The following is a 19,984-nucleotide window of genomic DNA, read 5'->3' as shown; positions in this document are numbered from 1 at the left end:
TGAGAGAGCAAGAGAGAGACCATGAACAGGGAGAGGGGGTGGGAGGAAGAGAGGAGAGGAGGGGACGGGGAGAGGGGAGGGGCAGAAGGAGAGGGAGAAGCAGACTCCTCGCTGAGCCCAGACCCTGACCCTGGGCTCCATTCCCAGGACCCCGGGGAAGATGACCCAAGCCAAAGGCAAACACTCAACTGACTGAGCCACCCGGGTGTCCCTCATTCAGCATTTTAAAACATCTACTGTGTACCTGGAGCTGCTGGGAACAGTGTTAAACAAGACGGACAAGCCCTCTGCTCTAGGGAGGTTACATTCTGGTAGAGGAGACATACCAACAAGTAATAGTAGTGAAGTGTTAGGAACAGCGCAAGAAGGGGAAGCTTTGAAAACATTTAGCAGGATTATCTAAGCTGATTATTAGGTAGTAGATGTTTAAAGCTGTGTTGAGAAGGATTCGGAAGCTTAGCAGATCCCCCGCGTGAGGAGGGGCAGCGACCAATGGGGAGGACCCTGCCTTTGCCAGTTTAAGACGATGCCGTTCCCCATGGTCTTCTCGTATTTTTCCCAACAGTATGTCTCTTTCAACTGGTTGTGAAAATGTTTGAGGATAACAAGATCTCTTGTTTTAGAGTAGGATTGTTTTTTTTTCAGAGCAGCATTTTCAATGCAAAGTGTTTCTTGTCGGGGAAGCATCAACTTTCCAGACTGTAGTACAGACAGAGGACAAGCACTCTTTTGTTCTCAAAAGTTCTGTTTTTAAGTGTTTTGTACCCGCTCATGGGACTGTGTCTGCGCCTTTGCTAGGGGTACCACAGCTGGAGTGTGTAGTGGAACCAGGTCCAGAAAAAGAATTGCTAAAGAATGCAAGTAAACAGGATGTCAGATGTTATCCTTAGCGTATTTCCCTAAACATAGCTTTTTGGCTGCAAAGTAAAATACCATTCTTCTAGCTTCTGCTTCCACGCGGGGATGGCTGACGGCAGGCACGGTCTTCATTCGCTGGTCATGTTATCACCGTGCAATTCAAGGTGTTCTACAAGGAATGATCCCGAGACACCATCTCTGTGAGACAGGATGTGGACATCCGGCCACTTCTTGGAAGAATTTTCTCGGCCTACCTTCCCCACGAGGCTCAGATCTGTCTGACCTAAGAGCCAGTAGGCATCTTCCTCCTGACAGAAGCCAGATTTTCACTGGGGCTAGACTATTTATTGACAATGTTTTCCCAGACTGGCCCGTGAGTGTCTCATTTCCAAGGTCCCCTTCCTTCTCTCTCCTCCCTCCCCAGCCTCCTCCTCACTTCCTTCCTTTACAGCTTCTTGCACTGTTGGGTTTTTTTGGGGGGGGGAGTTTGTGTGTGTTTCTTCTTCTTCTTCTTTTTTAAAAAAAAAAAAACCCTAATGAATTTGTTTTGCAGGTTTGGACAAAGAAACCCAGCATTATCCAAGGATTTTTCTTCCTTCTATTTCTGCATCTTTTAAGTGCGATCTCTGTGGCTTTAAGATCCTGTCATTCGAGTGGGTTCCACGGTTATCTAAGAAAAGTTGTCAAGAGGCTTTGCTCTGCAAGCCCCAGAAGAGAACTTATAAAAACGGAAGGCAGTAGCAGATGCAATTACGGATGTGGCTTAGTCCTTGTAGCTGCCCCACGGAGCTGTGCAGAGCATACCGTCCTCAGCGATGGACCCAGAAGAGCGAATCGTGACGTGGCTTATATCCTTGGGAGTTTTAGATTCCCCCAAAAAGACCATCTGTGATCCGGAGGAGTTCTTGAAGTCCTCGCTGAAGAATGGGGTAGTGCTGTGCAAATTGATCAACAGACTTAGGCCTGGCTCTGTAGAAAAGGTAAGGGAGATGGGCAGTCTCTTTGCGATTGCTTACCACCAGAGAGCAGTAATAATGTAACCCTTGAGACGTTCTGTTGCCCGGGGCCTCGGGACTCTCCCGCTTGAATCTCTTCTTGAGAGTTTGGCCTTCTCTCTTGTTTCTGTAGTTCAGAAAACACAGAAAATGAAAGGTTATCCTCTAGCAGTTGGCCCCCAAATATAGTAAAACCGTGATGCACCGTTGGTGCCAGGGGACAAGGAGAAAATACCCATATCATTTGCTCTGTCATAGAGAGACATGTTCTACCTCCCCGTGTACCAAGGGCATATTTTAAACTTGGGGTATATATGAGTCTTTGTAATAATGGGATGATTTATGACAGATATTGATGGTGTGCATTGACAGTTTGGCTCAAATCAATGTCGATTTTCTTCTCAAAGAAAGAAAGTAGCCTTTGAAACAGAGGCAACCAGGAGAAATAATCCGAAGTGTCAGAAAGGGTTTGTTTAAACAACAGAAAGCAGATACATGTGTTGAATGCAACGTGTGTTCAAAGTGAAATTAACCTCAGTCTCTTTTCAAAAGCCTAAAGTTTTAATGCTGGAAAGCCACGATCATGAGGATGGGCAATTTCTAAAGTAGGCACTTTAAGTAAGTTTAAAGGTCAGATCCCACAGCTATTTTCTGCAGGTTAACAGGGGACGCGACTGTGAGCATAACATGAGTTCTTTTGCCTTCTTGAACCAGTTTGTGTTTTTATTGAGCAAATTGATTTCCTTGTAAGTTTCCTTAAACTTGAAAAAAACAGCGTGCAGAACTGTAACCAAATGTAGCAAACGGGAGAACAGGATTTTAATAAATTTTCATGGGGAGGAGGGAGCAAGGTAATAGATTAAAAGCAAGAGCCAAGCTCAAAAAACAGTCTGGATCCAATTCGCTACCCCCACACCTCAGCAGAAGGCGAAGAAACGGTTTGTCAGTAGAGATAGATGGTTTGGGACTAGAAGTTTGGTGACATTTGAAACGGACCGACCGTTTAGACTGTTACATCACTTCCTCCAGTGGTTATTTCTCTTCCTGGATTGGTAGCAATGTGGCCCCCTGTCTTAAAAAGCCTACTTAGCTAGTTATCAGAACCTGAGGGCTACGGTGTGCTTGGCATGGGACGACAGTGTCCGAGTGACATGTGACTCTGTCTCTCTAGTACTGCTCGGAGCCCCAAACCGAAGCTGACTGCCTCAGCAACATCGGTGACTTCCTGAAAGGATGTGCGACCCTCCAGGTGGAGGTAAGCCCTGGGTTGATTTTGACCATCAAACAGGGGTCGCATATTATGGAAACCATGGTTAAGACTGGAGGTCTCCAGGGGTGGCTTGCTAGTTTGTCTAGCACTGAAAACCAGTGCCAAAACCAAACCAAACCAAACCAAATCAAAACTCAGAATAGGATATCTATGAATACAGCATCCGAGCCCTGAAGGCAGGCTTCCGGTAACAGAGGTTGTGTGTGGAACTTCCCCGCTGGGGGAACTGGCTGCTCTGCAGGCGGGCGGGGGGGGGGGGAGTGGTGTGTGGTGGGGGTGGCACGTCACTGTAATGCCTCTGAGCTGGGAAAAGAGGAAAGTATATTGTCCCTTTTTCCCATTAACCCTTTAGACTAGAGGCCTCGAAAAGCCCAGAGAACCTGGCCCTGTGGTAGAAATTGTGTATTAAATTACATTGCCTTGTTTTATAGTATACGAATCTGTAGAGTACGGATGGCGGTCTTGCTGGAAAGGAGGTGATACTTTTGTCTGAGTGTCAAAGTACTTCTGTGCTCCTCTGTGTGTGTGTGTGTGTGTGTGTGTGTGTGTGTGTATGTGTGTGTGTGTGTGTATCACATCTTTATTTGCAGAAGCAAAAACCATGGAAACAATATCAGTATCTAGCAATAGGGGAATAGTCAAATAAATTATAGTACATTCAAATGATGCTGAAGTCTTACACATTCATTTAGAAAAGATGATAGGTTTTTTAACTTGAAGTCTAGTTGACGTATATTATGTTAGTTTCAGATGTACGACATAGTGATTGGACAATTCTGTACATTACACAATGCTCACCACGCTGAATGTAGCTACCATTTGTCACCATATAATATTATTTTTTTTAAAGATTCTATTTATTTACTTGACAGAGAGAGATCACTTAGGCAGAGAGACAGAGAGAGGGGGGGAAGCAGGCTCCCTGCTGAGCAGAGAGCCCGATGCGGGGCTCGATCCCAGGACCCTGGGATCCTGACCGGAGCTGAAGGCAGAGGCTTTAACCCACTGAGCCACCCAGGCACCCCATAATATTATTTTTTTAAAGGCTTATTTATTTAGGGGGGGATGGACAGAGGGAGAGAGAGAGAAGTAGACTCCCTGCTGAGCACAGAGCCTGGTGGGCAGGCGGGGTGGGGGGAGCTTGGCAATGGGCTTAACATGGGGCTTGAAGGCAGGACCATGAGATAATGACCTGAGCTGGAATCAAGAGTTGATCGCCTAACCGACTGAGCCTCCCAGGCGCCCCTACGAGTTACTGACTATGTTCCCTATGCTGTGCTTGTCCTCCGCGGGCCTACCTTACTATATAACTGGAAATCTGTGCCTCTTTGTCCCCTTCATTCTTCTCTCCATCCCCTCAGTCCCCTCCCCTCTGGTAACCACCAGCTTGTTCTCTGTATTTATGAGCCGGTTTCTGCTTTGTTTGGTTTTTGGTTTTTAGATTCCACGCATGAGGGAAATCATACGATAATGGTCTTTCTTTGTCTGACTTGTTTCACTTCGCATGATGCCCTCTGGGTCCATCCGTGTTGTCACCAATGGCAAGATTTCCTTCTTTTTGTTGAGTTGGTCAAGTGCATATATTCCACGTCTGGGTCCGTTCATCTGTTGAGGGACCCTTGGCTGGTTTCCATATCGTAGCTGTTGCAAATAATGCTTTGGTAAGCGTGTGGGCGCGTATCTTTTTAAATTCATGTTTCTGTTTTCTTCAGGTATTTGCCTCAGTGTTTTGATCCGTAACATGGACACATTAATTGCTACCTCATGGGGTTGTTTTACGGATCAAATGAGATACTACATAATAATTTCGAGCTAAGAGCTTGGACCCAGAAAAGGTCTATGCGATGATAATGTATGGACAGAACTCAGCAGGGAAACAGGGACATTAAAAGTGGAGACACGTTGTGGCAGTAGTATTTGTGGAGAAGTGTTCGTAGTGGGTTGATCGTGGACTCTGACCTAAATTGTTTGGGTTCAGAATCTCAGTTCTCTCTCAGCTTTGTGACCTTGGGCATGTTCCTTGACTGTGCCTCTGTCTCCCCACCTATAAAATGGGAATAATAACAGCACCTATCTCGTAGGATCAGTATAAGATGTCAATGCATTCATGTCCCCAGAAGAGTGCGTGGCACATAGTAAGCATTTCTCCAAGTGTTAGCTATTATTAGTAGTAGTAATACAAGTCGCTTTGCCCCAGATAAACTTGGCTTGCTTCAGAATTTTTCCTAAAGTTAGCTACAGCATCAGGCTATAGTTGTCCCAGAATATTTTATCCAGGTGTCCCTGTTGCCCACTGTGAGCTGTGTGTGTCTGCATTGGCTCGTGTGTGTGTGTGTGTGTGTGTGTGTGTGTGTGGCTTTTGAGGTAGGTGTAGCCTGAGACTTTTCTATATATCTTCTAGAATAACGTCTACTATTGAACAGATCATGGTATTTTCTATTTTATTTGACAAATAAAAACATGGTGAGGTTGCCAATGATTTTCATGCTGTGAAGCTGCTGGAAGGTATCCTGAGCTTCTCTGCAGTTCTCTTAAGAATACTAGATACCGAAGCACCTCCTGGGTCTAGCACTGTGGGAGAACAAGTCGTTTCACAGAAGTGGATTTTTCTGATAGCTAATGCTTACTCGTTTAAGTACCAGTGCTTAAAATATTTTCACCCACTTTGGAGATGAATCTTTCTGAAAAAATGCATGCTAATTTTCATTTCTTGAATGGAAGGCACTGGGCGTATTTTTGTCTCTCTTTGATCATTGAGGCTGGCCTGAACATCGCAGGGGTATGGGAATAGGGCGGTATCTGGCACTCGGGCGAAGCACATAACTTTCTCTAGTTTGGCAGACTGGGGTTGGAGTCTTGGCTCGGTCAGTTACTGACTGTGGACTCCAGGCAAAGTGACTTGGCCTCTCTCTGTTTCAGTTTCCTCATCTGTATAATGGAGACATGAACAACATGTACTGCGTAGGATCATTTTAAGGATCAAATGAGATAATACACCCGAGGCATGAGACTGAAAGTGAAGCTGGGGGGACCCCAGCCAGGAATACACACCACCCAGTCTCAAGCTCCCAGGGAGCTAGGAGACAGACTGAGACACACATAATTACAAAGTTTTTTTTTTTTTTAAGATTTTATTAATTTGACACAGAGAGATCACAAGTAGGCAGAGAGGCAGGCAGAGAGAGAGAGGAAGGGAAGCAGGCTCCCGCTGAGCAGAGAGCCCGATGCGGGGCTTGATACCAGGACCCTGAGATCATGACCCGAGCCGAAGGCAGAGGCTTAACCCACTGAGCCACCCAGGCGCCCCCCATTACAAAGTTTTTTTTTGTTGTTGTTGTTTGTTTTTTGTTTTAAGATTTTATTTATTTATTTGACAGAGAGAGAGATCACAAGTAGGCAGAGAGGCAGGCAGAGAGAGAGAGGAAGGGAAGCAGGCTCCCGCTGAGCAGAGAGCCCGATGCGGGGCTCGATCCCAGGACCCTGAGATCATGACCTGAGCCAAAGGCAGAGGCTTTAACCCACTGAGCCACCCAGGCGCCCCTATTACAAAGTTTTTTTCAATTATTTTTTTCAGTTGACTATATTTGACATGTGACCTGTAAGCTTAAGGTGTACAGCACGTTACGTTGCTGTATCTATATATTGTAATATGATTGCCATCATAGATATACTTATCATATCATATAATACTAGTGCGATATTGTTGTCTATATTCAATATTACGCCAGGCGTTAGACCACTGTGGCTCACTTAGTCCTTAAACAATATCAGTGTTTATCTCCCCATCTCACCATCCCGTGGTAACTACCATTTTACTTTCTTTTTTTCTGAGTTTAACTTTAAAAAAATTTTTTAAAAAATATTTTATTTATTTATTTGACAGAGAAAAAGACACAGAGACAGACCACAAGCAGGGGGAGTGGGAGAGGGAGAAGCAGGCTTCCTGGCGAGGAGAGATCCTGAGGTGGGGCTTGATCCCAGGAGCCTGGGATCATGACATGAGCCGAAGGCAGACGCTTAACAACCGAGCCACCCAGGTGCCCCATGAGTTTGACTTTTTTAAGGTTTTATTTACTTACTTGAGAGAGAAAGAGTGAGAGAGCGTGGCTGAAAGAGAGCGCAAGTGGGGGGAGGGGCAGCGGGAGAGGGAGAGAGAGAGAATCTCAAGCAGACTCCCTGCTGAGCACGGATCCCTAGTTGCGGGTTCGATCGCAAGACCCTGAGGTCATGACGTGAGCTGAAATCAAGAGTCAGAGGCTTACGGGACGCCTGGGTGGCTCAGTTGGTTGGACGACTGCCTTCGGCTCAGGTCATGATCCCGGAGTCCTGGGATCGAGTCCCGCATCGGGCTCCCAGCTCCATGGGGAGTCTGCTTCTCCCTCTGACCTTCTCCTCTGTCACGCTCTCTCTCACTGCCTCTCTCTCAAATAAATAAATAAAATCTAAAAAAAAAAAAAAAAAGAGTCAGAGGCTTAACTGACTGAGCAACCTGGAGACCCTGAGAACACACTATTACTTAGCTAAAGAAAGAGTTCTGGCTTGAAAGGGTTAGTTGGGAAATGTAGAAAAATGTAGAAACCAGAGCTGGGGCAGCACAGTGATATCTTGAGTACTGGCTGTGGGGCACAGTGGCCCCATTAAAGAGCTGCTGCCTTCTGAACCTCTGGGTGGCCGGTGGGTCTCTCCGGGGACCTCCATCCTTGTGCTCTCAGATGGCTGTAGTGTCCTAGGGCCTCTAGAAGATCACACAGCTAGTAACTGGGAGGTCTGCTGAGACATCTAAGAAACAAAGCCCTCTCTAAAGCACTTTCCCAACATTGATGGTATCTTTTGAAACAGAGCTTTTTAATTTTAATTTTTTTTATTTTTTATTTTTATTTATTTTTTTTAAAGATTTTATTTGTTTATTTGACAGACAGAGATCCCAAGTAGGCAGAGAGGCAGGCAGAGAGAGGGGGGAGCGGGATCCCTGCTGAGCAGAGAGCCTGATGCGGGGCTCGATCCCAGGATTCTGGGATCATGACCTGAGCCGAAGGCAGAGGCTTTAACTCACTGAGCCACCCAGGCGCTCCCCATAGAAGTTTTTTTAAATGTGATGAAGTCAAATTGATCTGTTTTTGCTGTTGTTTGTGTTTGGGGTATCATGTCTAAAAAAACCCCCATTGTCTAATGCTAGGTCATGAAGAGTTATACGTAGTGTTTTCCTGTAAGAGTGTTAGAGTTTCAGCTCTTACATTTAGGTCTTTGAATCATTTTGAGTTAATTTTTGTATATGGTGTGAGATAGGAGTCCACATTCATTCTCTCTTTTTTAAAGATTTTATTTATTTATTTGAGAGAGAGAGCACAAGTGGGAGGAGGGGCAGAAGGGAGAGCAGACTCCCCGCTGAGCTCAGAGCCTGATGCAGGGGTCCATCCTAGGACCCTGAGATCACGACCTGAGCCAAAGTCAGATGCTTAACCAGCTGAGCCACCCAGGCACCTCCCAAATTCATTCTCTTAAACACTATTTTTGAAAAGACTATTCTTTTCCCCACTCAATCAATTAATGTAGCAGTATAATAAGTTTTCAAATCAGAAAGCATGAGTCTTCCAAATTTGTTCTTCATTTTCAAAATCATTTTGGCTATTCTGGATCCCTTGTGTGCCCATATGGATTTTAGGATCAGCCTGTCCATTTCCACAAAAACAAAAAAAACAAACAAAAAACAAAACCCGCAAAAAACTCAGCTGGCATTTTGATAGGGATTGTGTTCAATCTGTAGATGGCTTTGGGGAGTATTGCCATCCTAACAGTATGGAGTCTTCTGATCCGTGAACACAGGATGTCTTTCCACTTATTTGCGTCTTTTAAAATTTCATTCAGCAGTGTTTTGTAGTTTCTAGTGTGTGTATCTTACACCTCCTTGGTTCCTTTTGATGCTATTGTAAATGGAATTATTTTCTTAATTTTGTATTTGGATTGTTCAGTGCAAGTGTATAAAGATAGTCGATGTTTGCGTATTGATCTTGTATCCTTCAACGTTGCTGAACTTAACTCACCAGTTCGAATGGTTTTTTGGATTCCTTGTGGATTTCTCGTACAAGATCATGTCATCTGTGCATAGAGATAGTTTTACTTCTTCCTTCCAGTCTAGATGCCTTTTATTCATTTTCTTGCCTAATTTGCCTGGCTAGAACCTTCAGTTCAATGTTGCATAGAAGTGATTAAAGTAGACATCCTAGCGTTGCTGTTCTTAATCTTATGGGAAAGCTTTCAGTCTTTCACCATTAAGTAGGATGTTAGCTGTGGGTTTTTCATAGATGCCCTTTATCGGATTGAAGGATTCCCTTCTATTCCTGGTTTTTTTTTTTTTTAGGTCTTTTCTTGTTCTGAAAGGGTGCTGGATTTTGTGAAATGCTTTCTCTGTATCTGTTAAGATGACCATTGGTTTTCATCCTTTATGATCTTGATATGTTGTATTACTTTGATTAATTGTCATATGTTAGATCAATCTTGTAATGCTGGGATAAGTCCCAGCGGGTCATGGGGTTGTATGCACATAGAGATGGATTTGTGTACATCTGTGATTATTCTTGAAGCATTTTTTTTTCATAGAAATGGAATTACTGTGTCAAAGTTTGATAGATATTCTCAAATCCCCTTCAAAAATGCTATATGAAGCTCTACTCCCACCAGGTGAGTAGGAAGTGCCTTCTTCCTGATGTCCCTGGCAGGACTGGATATTATTTATCTTTCATGTTTGCTAAAATGTTGGGTGAAAATGGTATTTCGTTTACTGCTGTAATTTGAAGTACACGATACTAGTGAGTTTGGGTATCTTCTGACTCCTTTATAGTCCACTTGCATTTCCTTTTCTGTGAACCAGCTCTATCTTTTTTATGTGTTTCCAGAATGGAGAAGGCAGGAAGGACACTCAGGCCTCAAGAGAAAATCTTCTAGAACATATGGAAAACCCCTCATGTCTAGGTAGAGTGTCACTAATGTGACCAGGAAGTCCTCTGACAGCACTATTCTAGCAGTGGTAGTTTTTTCTTTTTTAAATATTTTATTTATTTATTTGACAGACAGAGATCACAAGTAGGCAAAGAGGCAGGCAGAGAGAGAGGAGGAAGCAGGCTCCCCGCTGAGCAGAGAGCCCGATGCGGGGCTTGATCCCAGGACCTAGGTACCACGACCTGAGCCAGAGGCAGAGGCCCTAACCCACTGAGCCACCCAGGCGCCCCGGTAGTTTTGTTTCCATTCTGCCTTTGAACTTGGGAGGAGGAGGGACAGATAGAGTTCCTCTGATCAGTGGAGAGTGGCCTGGGTGCTACCTCTTTGACTATACTGGTCTGGCTACGCCCCCATGCTCGGCTCCTGGCTTCACCTCCAGCTGATAACTCCTGCTCCGTCCCCTGCCACCTCTACTGCCAGCCCACTACTATCTCCTATTTTGCTCCTGGGCCAAGCCTACTTTTATAAAAAGAGGTTTTGCTTATTGAATGTCTATGAGGCTCCATGAATGCTTCTCTCTCTCTATCTCCTTCTCCCTCCCTCCCTTCTTTTCTTTTCTCTCTCCTTCTCTTTCCAGTACCAGCTGGTATCAGTATGGCTTTTCTTTGTCCCCGCCCCCTCACTGCCTCCTGTCTCCCTGAGTCACTCCATCTGCCTTGTCACTAGAACAGCATGGGTGCCATCCCCAAAGTGGGGCCTGTGGGATGGACGATCTGCCATTTCCCAGGGGCTGCTCTGCATGAGGGCCGTTCTGGAAGGGAGGCAGATCTACTAATGACTAAGAGTCAAGGCTAAATCTCCCATAAGAGAGCTGGAGCTCTAGGAGAGCAGAACCATCTTGCAGGAGTGAGGCCGGGGCCAGGTAACTAACCAGTAGCTGTAATGGGTATCAGTCAGACCCTCCTTCAAGGCCAAGTCTGCCACCTGTGTGAAGTCAGAGACCCCCCCCCCCTTCCCTAGGCCTCTGTTGATTCATCTGTGAAAGAGGAGACTAGAGTAGGGATTGGTAATGTCTAACTGTTGGACACTCAGTTTTTAACTGGCTCAATTCCAGAAGTTTCTGCTGGGCAGAGCTTTGTATATTTAGCCGCTCAGTTTGTGCTAGTGGGAAGAGTAAAGAGGCTATCGGAAGTTTTTTGTTTTTCCGGTTGAGCAAATCTGACACTCCTAATGGAATTTCCCTGAGTTCCCGGGCTCTGGCCATCCTAATCTTTTACCGACTGCATCATATTTCTGTAAAAACTGGACTTCAAGTAAGGCAGTAAATATTCCACATCTGTCGTGAACCTTATTATGCTCCTAACAGGCCCCTTTGACCTGGGTCCTGTTACCGGAGAGCCCAGCAAGGGCATCTAGGGTAGCTGGGGAAGGGACGGCTGTTGAGGGCCGCCGGAGAGCGCTTCCGTTCTCGCCTTCTCGGCGGCTGGGCACAGAGCTGGGGGTTCCAGCTGACGTCGGGGAGCGGCAGCAGGAAGCGGGCCGCCAGGAAGGGCTAGTCCGCCAGGCCGGGATTCCCTCCCCAGGCCCCGGCAGTGGCCGGCGGCAGGCCAGGCGCCCGCGGCCCGGGGCTCGGCCGGAGCCGGCGGCAGCAGCATGCGCAGTGTGGCCGTCCCCGTTCCACCGTGGCTTCTGCCGCTGCCACGGCTACCCGGGCGGCGGCAGCTGCTCTGCCGCTGTCACTTCCAGTTCCTACTTCGGCGATCCAGGTCCGGGTCACCGCTTCCCCGCCGCTGGCCCGGTCCCTCCAGGCCGCCCTCCCTGCCGGGCTCTGGCTCCGGGCCCGGAGGGGCCAGCGCGCGCAGCCCAGCGGGGTCCCCGGGCCGCCGCTCCCGCCCTCCCGCCGCCGCCGCCGCCGCCGCCGCCCCGCGCGCCCTGGCCCGGCTCGCCGCCAGCGCACCCAGCGGGCGCGTCTCCCGCAGCCCGCTCGGCGCCGCGCTCCTCTGCCTGCCCAGCCGCACGGCCCTGGAAGCAAGAACTTGAGGGCAAGAATCTGGCTTCCCTTTAGATTAAAAAAAAAAAAAAAAAAAAAAAGGCATAAAGCAAATCCTTAGGCTGGAGAGGTGGCGGGCGCTGCAAGGAGTTTGGAGACGGGCGCCCCCTCCTCGCCCGCGTTCGGGAGCAAAGTTGCAGCCGCCCCTCCCCGCCCGGGCGAGCCGAGCCCAGCTCTCCAGTTTCGCTCGGGTGGCGGCTGCGCTCAGGGCAGGGTCCCCTCTCCGGCTCGGTGCACGGTTCCCGCAGCCTTGGCACGGGCTCGCCCGCCCGCTCGCCGGCCCCGTGACTCGCGAGGGCGAGCCGCTTCCAGGAGTCAGCGGCGGCGGGTGCGCGGCGCGGCCGGAGCGAGCGAGCGAGCAGCGGGAGGAGCAGCGGGCAGCGGCCGAGCCAGGTGACCTGTCTGGGGGCGACGGGGTCAAGGGAAGGCGAGGACGCGAGGGCCGGGGTGGGGCCGAAGGACCCGCGTGCAGAGGAGCCGCCCTTCCTCCCCCTGCTCGCAGCCCCAGCCGCGGGGTCGGTTCTCGCCCGGGCCTGGCGGTGCCCTGGGATCTCGGGGACCCGGAGGGGGAGGGGGGCGGGGGCCGAGGGCGCGGAGCAAGGACGTGCCAAACTTAGGGGCGAGTTGTCCGGCTCCGGCCGCCGGCTTTGCAGCGGACAGGGTTCCTTCTTTCCCCGGGAACCAGGGCAGTAGTCGACAGTACTGTTTTGGATACTAATTTGATGCCTGTCTCCCCCCCCCCACCCCGCGCCCCAACGCCCTTAGTCCCCGGCATCGCACGTTTGGGGAGATTTTCAGCATTGAGCACACAGGTCGGTCGCAAGAATGGTTTGTGGATGGGGAAAGACCTGTACTCTGCAAGGTGTACCAACGTGCCCATAGTTAATTTCGAGTTTTCATTTTCCAGTCATTTAGGAACCCAACAGGTATTTGAGCTATTTCGTTTCTTAGCTCTAGAGTGGAGAGCCCTAAAGTTTATCTCTGTTTATCTCTGTCTCTTCAAAAATCTTATTTTTATTTTTGGTTTGTTATTGTTTGGGGCTGTATGGGTGACTCACATGGTTTTTTTCTTCCCTTTTCTTAATGTGTAGTGGGAATACAAATGGAATAAGGGAATATATTCGCCTATGCAACTACTTACGGTTTTGTGAATAAAAGCTTCACTTAACCCCCGAAAAAAAAAATCACACAATAGGATAAATTTCAGTTGATGTTCTGTAAGGTATTAACAATTTTAACAGCAAGATTCTAAGGTCCAAACTGCTTTTCTAACTTCTATTTGCCTGGAAAGCCCACAATTTGTCCTTGAACTTCCTATCTTAATTTTGACATTGACCATGGTAAGAGGAGCTTGGATGACATCATTTGCTCCAGCCACAGTTCTGGTGTTCTGTGACTGAGAGCACCTCTCTCCAAAACGTTAAGGCCTGGGCCTGCCCTTGGACTTCAGCTGAGGCATTTCCAAGGATTTCTCTTAAGCAAAGTATTACGCTACATGCCAGGCAGTGCTGCAGTCCCTTCTTACATAAGTCAGCTTCAGGCTGGGTGTGCTTGGAGCGGTTAATATCAGAGAGTTCTCAGTCTCCCCGGGGGTGGTGGTGGTTGGAGATTGGAGTTTGGAACAGAGTAAATTTGCAGCTTGTATCATCGTCTTGCGTTTCTTTGCTGCTCAATTTTTTTTCGAATGCCTTCTACGTACCTTATCTGAAACTCGCAGGGCCCTTGCAAAGCATGTAGGAAACCGAAAAGTTAGTTAACCAGTCATATACAGCTCACCAGTCACAGCATCAAAACTCCAACCTGGGTCTTCTGCTCTCAGCTCAGCATTTTTTTTTTTTTGTTTGGTTTGTTTTTACTAAACTACGACATTTTATACAACAGCGTTTCATTTGGCACATTTTACGGATGGTACGTCTTCCAAGCTACTCGTTTTTCTGTTCTTTTTGCCAACTCACATCTTGGCCTTGGCTTTGCTCGCACAGGGCTGGCGCTGTTCTTAAGGATGAGGGCAGGAGAAAAGCCTTCCAAAGGAGGGTCTGTGGTTTGTATTTACGGACAGTCTGTGTCCTCTCCATTCATCTTCAGGAATAGCAGGTTTGACATCATTAGTCCAGGTATAATATTACTCCGGTCTTTACAAAGAAACTCATTCAGGAGGAGAAATTGGAGAGTGTGGGTTTTGTGCGTTTGCAGCGATCTGCTCATCACTGTACTTAGATGCAAAGGAGGAAAAGGAGTGGAATAGCTACCACTTAGCCACCACTTCGTAAGCACCCACTGCTATATTCTAGGTACTGTGCTAGGTGCTTTAAGTATATTGCCTTGTTTCATCCTGCCCGCAATCCTGGGAGGGAGTTGGTGTCGTGCCCATCATACAGTGCAGGAAACTGAGGTTTGGGGATCATCCAGACAGATGTCAGTGCAAATCGGAACATCACTGCTGATGGGTCTGACTCCAGAACTCATTCCCTTTGCCATGTGCCAGACTGTCCCCCAAAGGAGCTACTGATAAATACAGGAACACTAAGCCCCTTGGTTTTCAGATATGGCTGTACATCAGAGCCATCTGGGGAGTTTCTATAAAATACAAATGTGAGGTCCCCCCCACCCCCACTGAGCACTGAGCTTAATTGGTCTGTAAGTGGAGCCCAGGCCTGGGTATCTCCTTTCTTTTCTTTCTTTCTTTCTTTTTTCTTTTCTTTTTTTTTTTTTTAGAGCGGGAAAGGGGTAGGAAGAGGGAGAGGGAAAGAGAGAATCTTTTTTTTTAAGATTTTATTTATTTACTTGACAGAAATCACAAGTAGGCGGGGGGTGGGGGTGGGAAGCAGGCTCCCTGCCAAGCAGAGAGCCCAATGCGGGGCTTGATCCCAGGACCCTGGGATCATGACCGGAGCCAGAGGCAGAGGCTTTAACCCACTGAGTCACCCAGGCGCCACAAGAATCCTTTTTTTTTTTTAAAAGATTTATTTATATATTTGAGAGAGAGAGAGTGCATGGGAGGGCAGAGTAAGAGGGGGAGAGAATATGAAGCAGACTCCCTGCTGAGCACGGAGCCTGACACGGGGGTCGATCTTCCAACCCCAAGATCATGACCTGAGCCAAAATCAAGAGTCAGGGCCACCTGGGTGCCTCAGTCAGTTAATCGTCTGCCTTCAGCTCAGGTCATGATCCCAGGGTCCTGGGATCGAGCCCCATGTCAGGCTCTCTGCTCAGCGGGGAGCCTGCTTCTCCCTCTCCCTCTGCCCCTCCCCCTGCTTGTGCTCTCACTCTCTCTCTCTCTCTGTCAAATAAATAAATAAAATCTTTAAAGAAACAAAACAAAACAAAACAAAAATCAAGAGTCAGCTACTTAACCAACTGAGCCACCTAGGGGCCCTGGTATTCTTTTTTTTTAAATGTTTAAATAAACTTCATATTGAAATATAATGTGAATTCAGAAATCGCACAAATTCTAAGTATATGGTTTGACTGAACCTTTACAAATTGGACACATCCATATAATCAGCACACCAGTTAAGAAACACAACATTATCGTCCCTTGGAAGCCACCCTCCTGCCCCTTCCCAGTCACACCCCTTACCAGTGGACCCCACTGCCCTGACTTCTAGGACAATAGAGTCATTTTTTTCTGTTTCGGCCTATTATATGAGTGGGATCATATAGTAGGTACTCATTTGTATAAGGTTTCTTTTACTCAGGGTAACATTTGTACAAGTCACCCATGTCGTGGGTCCGAACGGTGCATTCTCTTTATTGCTGGTCATATCCCATCCTGTGGATGTACCATCTTTCGTTTATCCGTCCACCTGCTGGCGGCCGTCTGGGTTGTTCCCAGCTTTGGGCTGCTGTGAACCGCGCCGCTGTGCGCCATGCGTGTCTCGTGCCCGGCTGCTGGTGCTGGGTTTGTACATGGGAATGGGACTGCTGGGTCACGGGTATGTCTGTGTTTGGCTTCAGTAGCTTCTGCCCAGCAGTTTCCCAGAGTCACCATGTCTTGTAATTAGTTTGTTTCTTGGAAGGTCCCCAAGCAGTTCTAATGTGCAACCAGATGTGAGAACCACGTCCATGGTTTATCTAGAATTCAGCCATCTAGCAACCTCCAGTGTCTGCCACCTAATTGAGAACCGTAAAGAAAGAGGTACCAAGCTTCCTCCAGAATCTCGGATCTTCTAGAAAATCTTCTCTGCTGGATCGGGCAGTTATCGTCTTCATTCCCATAATCCTTTGTGCCAGGCTCTCTTAATGCCGGCGGACCACTCCTGATAGGGATCTGTGGACACATTTATCTCTCTCCTAGTCTTGGCACTTCTCAAAGGCAGGAAGCTGAGTTTGATCATTCTTAAAATGCCAGCATTCAGTATAACATGTGCCCCTAGTAGGTACTCAGTAAATGTTTAGTGGCTAAATGACCAGTAGCACCAGTGAGTGGCCAAGGAAGGTCTGGACTGTAGAAGAGATGCCCCCCCCCCCCCCCCCCCCGCAATCTTTGCCCCAAGGCTTCCGCACTTCATTCCCGGGAGACTGCCTCAGGATCTCCCTTGAAGCCTAATGACTTTTACTTATCTAAGCATGTTGGAATTATGGGTAATCTGGTTCCTCATCCCCAAACAGATTAGAAACAGAAAATTAGATTAGATGAGATAAGGTATGTGGAAGCACTTTGCAAATTGGAGAACAGCATGGAGATAGAAGGTTGTGATAAAAGGAGAAGGGGGGCCGGGAGGGCCTCCATGTACTGGCAGTGATAGAAAGAGTACGTATCCATGTACAACATGGAAGAAATGAAATCAACAGCACGCCCGGAAAGGAGACAGGGAGACTCTGAAAAGCAGACTCCCGAGTACATAACCATCTGGGGCCTTCTGGTTCGAGGTCAGGCAGCTCAGCACATGCTCTGCGGTTCAGTGGCTCGAATTTGTGACTTTCCCTACCTTGGTCTGGGTTTGAATCCTGGTCAGGGAAACCTGTGTTCTTGAGAAGTCGCATAGCAGGGCAGTGCCTAAGAGCCTGAGCTTTGGACTTGAACTGACCTGGGTTGGTCACTTCTTATGTGTGCGCTAACTTCGGTGGCAGTAGCGGTAGGTAATACTAGGAATGTGCTACTTCGCTGTATCAGGTATACGCTACCCCTTAGCTGTAAATGAGAGAAAGCAGAGAAAGCACTTGGCACAGTGCCTGGCACTGAGAAGACTCAATGAAAGCTAGTTTGTAACTGGAATTTTAATATACCCCAGTGTTCACGCATGATAACATTGAGTTATCAAAAAAAAAGTTCACTTAAGTCTTTAGTTATATTAAGCAAACTCTAAGAAGTGACTCGTACTTTAGAGAGAGAGAGATCTTCTTTTAAAATCCTAACACTTTAAGGTGTGAAGAGAGCTGGTGTATTCTGGATTTTTCGATTTATTTGAGGGAGGCTTGGATGGCTATGTATTTCCCCCTTAGGACCGCCTTTGCTGTATCCCATAGGTTTTGGACCGAAGTGTCTTCATTCTCATTGGTTTCCATGAATTGTTTAAGTTCTTCTTTGATCTCCTGGTTGATCCAAGCATTCTTAAGCAGGGTGGTCTTTAGCTTCCAGGTGCTTGAATTCCTTCCGAACTTTTTCTTGTGGTTGAGTTCTAGTTTCAAAGCATTGTGATCTGAGAATATGCAGGGGATAATCTAAGTGTTTTGGTATCAGTTGAGCCCAGATTTGTGACCCAGTATGTGGTCTCTTCTGGAGAAAGTTCCATGTGCACTTGAGAAGAATGAGTGTTCTGCTGTTTTAGGGTGGAATGTTCTGTATGTATCTATGAGGTCCATCTGGTCCAATGTGTCATTCAGTGCTCTTGTTTCTTTATTGATTTTCTGCTTGGATGATCTGTCTATTACTGAGAGAGGCATGTTAAGATCCCCTACTATTAGTGTATTCATATCAGTATGACTCTTTATCCTGATTAACAGTTGTTTATATAGTTGGCTGTTCCCATATTGGGGGCATAGATATTTACAATTGTTAGATCATCTTGGTGTATAGTCCCTTTAAGAATTATGTAGTGTCCTTCTGTATCTCTGACTACGGTCTTTAGTTTAAAATCTAATTTATCTGATATGAGAATCGCTACCCTGGCCTTCTTTTGAGGCCCATTGGCATGAAAGATGCTTCTCCATCCCTTCACTTTCAGTCTGGATGTATCCTTAGGTTCAAAATGGGTCTCTTGGAGACAACATATGGACGGGTCCTGTTGTTTTCTCCTATCTGCAACCCTGTGTGGTTTTACAGGAACATTTAGGCCGTTCACGTTGAGAGTGATTATTGATAGATATGTTCTTAATGACACCTTGTTGCCTGTGAAGTCCTTGTTTCTATTGATTGTCTCTGTAAATTTCTGTTCTATGTCACTCTTGGGTTCTTTCTTCTTTTATAGAACCCCCCTTAATATTTCTTGTAGTGCCGGCTTGGTGGTCTTATGTCTCCATCAGAAAGGAGGAATACCCAACTTTTGTATCAACATGGATGGGACTGGAGGAGATTATGCTGAGTGAAATAAGTCAAGCAGAGAGAGTCAAGTATCATATGGTTTCACTTATTTGTGGAGCATAACAAATAACATGGAGGACATGGGGAGATGGAGAGAAGGGAGTTGGGGGAAATTGGAGGGGAAGACGAACCACGAGAGACTGTGGACCCTGGGAAGCCAACTGAGGGTTTTGGAGGGGAGGGGGGTGGGAGAATGGGTGAGCCTGGTGGTGGGTATTAAGGAGGGCGTGTATTGCATGGAGCACTGGGTGTGGTGCATAAACAATGAATCTTGGAACACTGAAAAGAAGTAAAATTAAATAAAAAAAAAAAGAAATCCTAACATTGAAAACAACTTGCCAGATGCCTCAGTTGGTTAAGTGTCTGACTCTTGATCTCAGCTCAGGTCTTGATCTCAGGGTCGTGAGTTCAAGCCCCGCCTTGGGCTCCATGCTGGGTGTGGAGGCTACTGAACCGAACAAACAAAAAACTTGAATACAGGGCGGAGTAAACTGTGGCCTCTCTGGGATGATGGCTTCTTCCAGGTTTCTGGGCTTTTATACCAGTTACTTGGAGAATTTAAACAGGGAGGAACCTTAAAACAGGAAAACAAAATCCGGCCATCTTGTTTCTTAGTTCCATGCTTTATTGGACAGAGACTTCTTGTTTGTGGGAAAAAAATCCATTTTTTTTAAAGTAAAGTTGAAGGTAAAATGCCCACACATTTTCTAATACTTGACACCCTTCTTCTGAAGGCAAAACCAAGCAGAGTGTTTTCTGGGAACTTTGGATGAATCGTGGTGGCGGCCTTGGCCTCTGTTCTCGTGTTGACCAGCACACATCAGGCCTTTCAACATTATTACCATCTTTCGCTCACTAATTGAAGCTCTTTTCTTTTTTTGTACTTGAAATTCTCAATGCCTCACATCATAGAAAATAATTTGAATTTAGATTAGAGTGTACTGATATGTGTTTAAAATTATTTATATGTCCTATTTAATTTGTTTACTAATTTTATTTGGAGGGCTCCCTAAAGACTGTTTAAATTTCAGTGATATTGTAGCTCAATGATATCCACAGAACAGAGACTAGAACCTTTAATTATAATTTCTGTCAATTTACGTATAATCTCAAGAGTTTTATGAACCAGATATAAAAGTTCACGTTAAGGTCTCCAGCTGGTTGTCTTGCTGTTGTTCTCAATGCTTTGCGTGGCCAATTTTTAACTGCTGAAAGCAATTTGTATATGGTTTCCTTTATAAGAACTCTAGACTAGAGATGTGTGGGGCTCCAGTTCTGGAGAAGACAAAGCAACCGAATTCTTCAGAGACAATGAATTATTCAGTTGTTAGCCACAGTAACTTCTTTAGCTA

General features: G+C 46.6%; 1 protein-coding gene across 2 annotated transcripts in view; it reads left to right on the top strand.

Annotated features, from left to right (window-relative positions):
• The first annotated feature begins 949 nt into the window (after nucleotides 1-949).
• The window catches only part of ARHGEF6 (Rac/Cdc42 guanine nucleotide exchange factor 6), a 101,782-nt gene continuing 82,747 nt past the window's right edge, over nucleotides 950-19,984 (top strand). Inside the window, exons 1-3 of one of the 2 annotated variants that reach the window (XM_080795841.1) lie at nucleotides 950-1,231; nucleotides 1,412-1,838; nucleotides 3,025-3,108. In XM_080795841.1, the coding sequence (XP_080651967.1) occupies nucleotides 1,674-1,838; nucleotides 3,025-3,108 (249 nt within the window). In that variant the 5' untranslated portion in view covers nucleotides 950-1,231; nucleotides 1,412-1,673. Of the gene's footprint in view, nucleotides 1,232-1,411; nucleotides 1,839-3,024; nucleotides 3,109-12,122; nucleotides 12,503-19,984 lie in introns of those variants that run through there. The other variant, XM_080795842.1, reaches the window with a different exon arrangement.

The sequence above is a fragment of the Martes martes genome (genome assembly GCF_963455335.1).
Source record: "Martes martes genome assembly, chromosome: X".
In the NCBI taxonomy this organism is placed as follows: Eukaryota; Metazoa; Chordata; class Mammalia; order Carnivora; family Mustelidae; genus Martes; species Martes martes.
The sequence above is the reverse complement of the archived record's forward strand: the minus strand, read 5'-3'. Positions and strand labels throughout refer to the sequence as shown.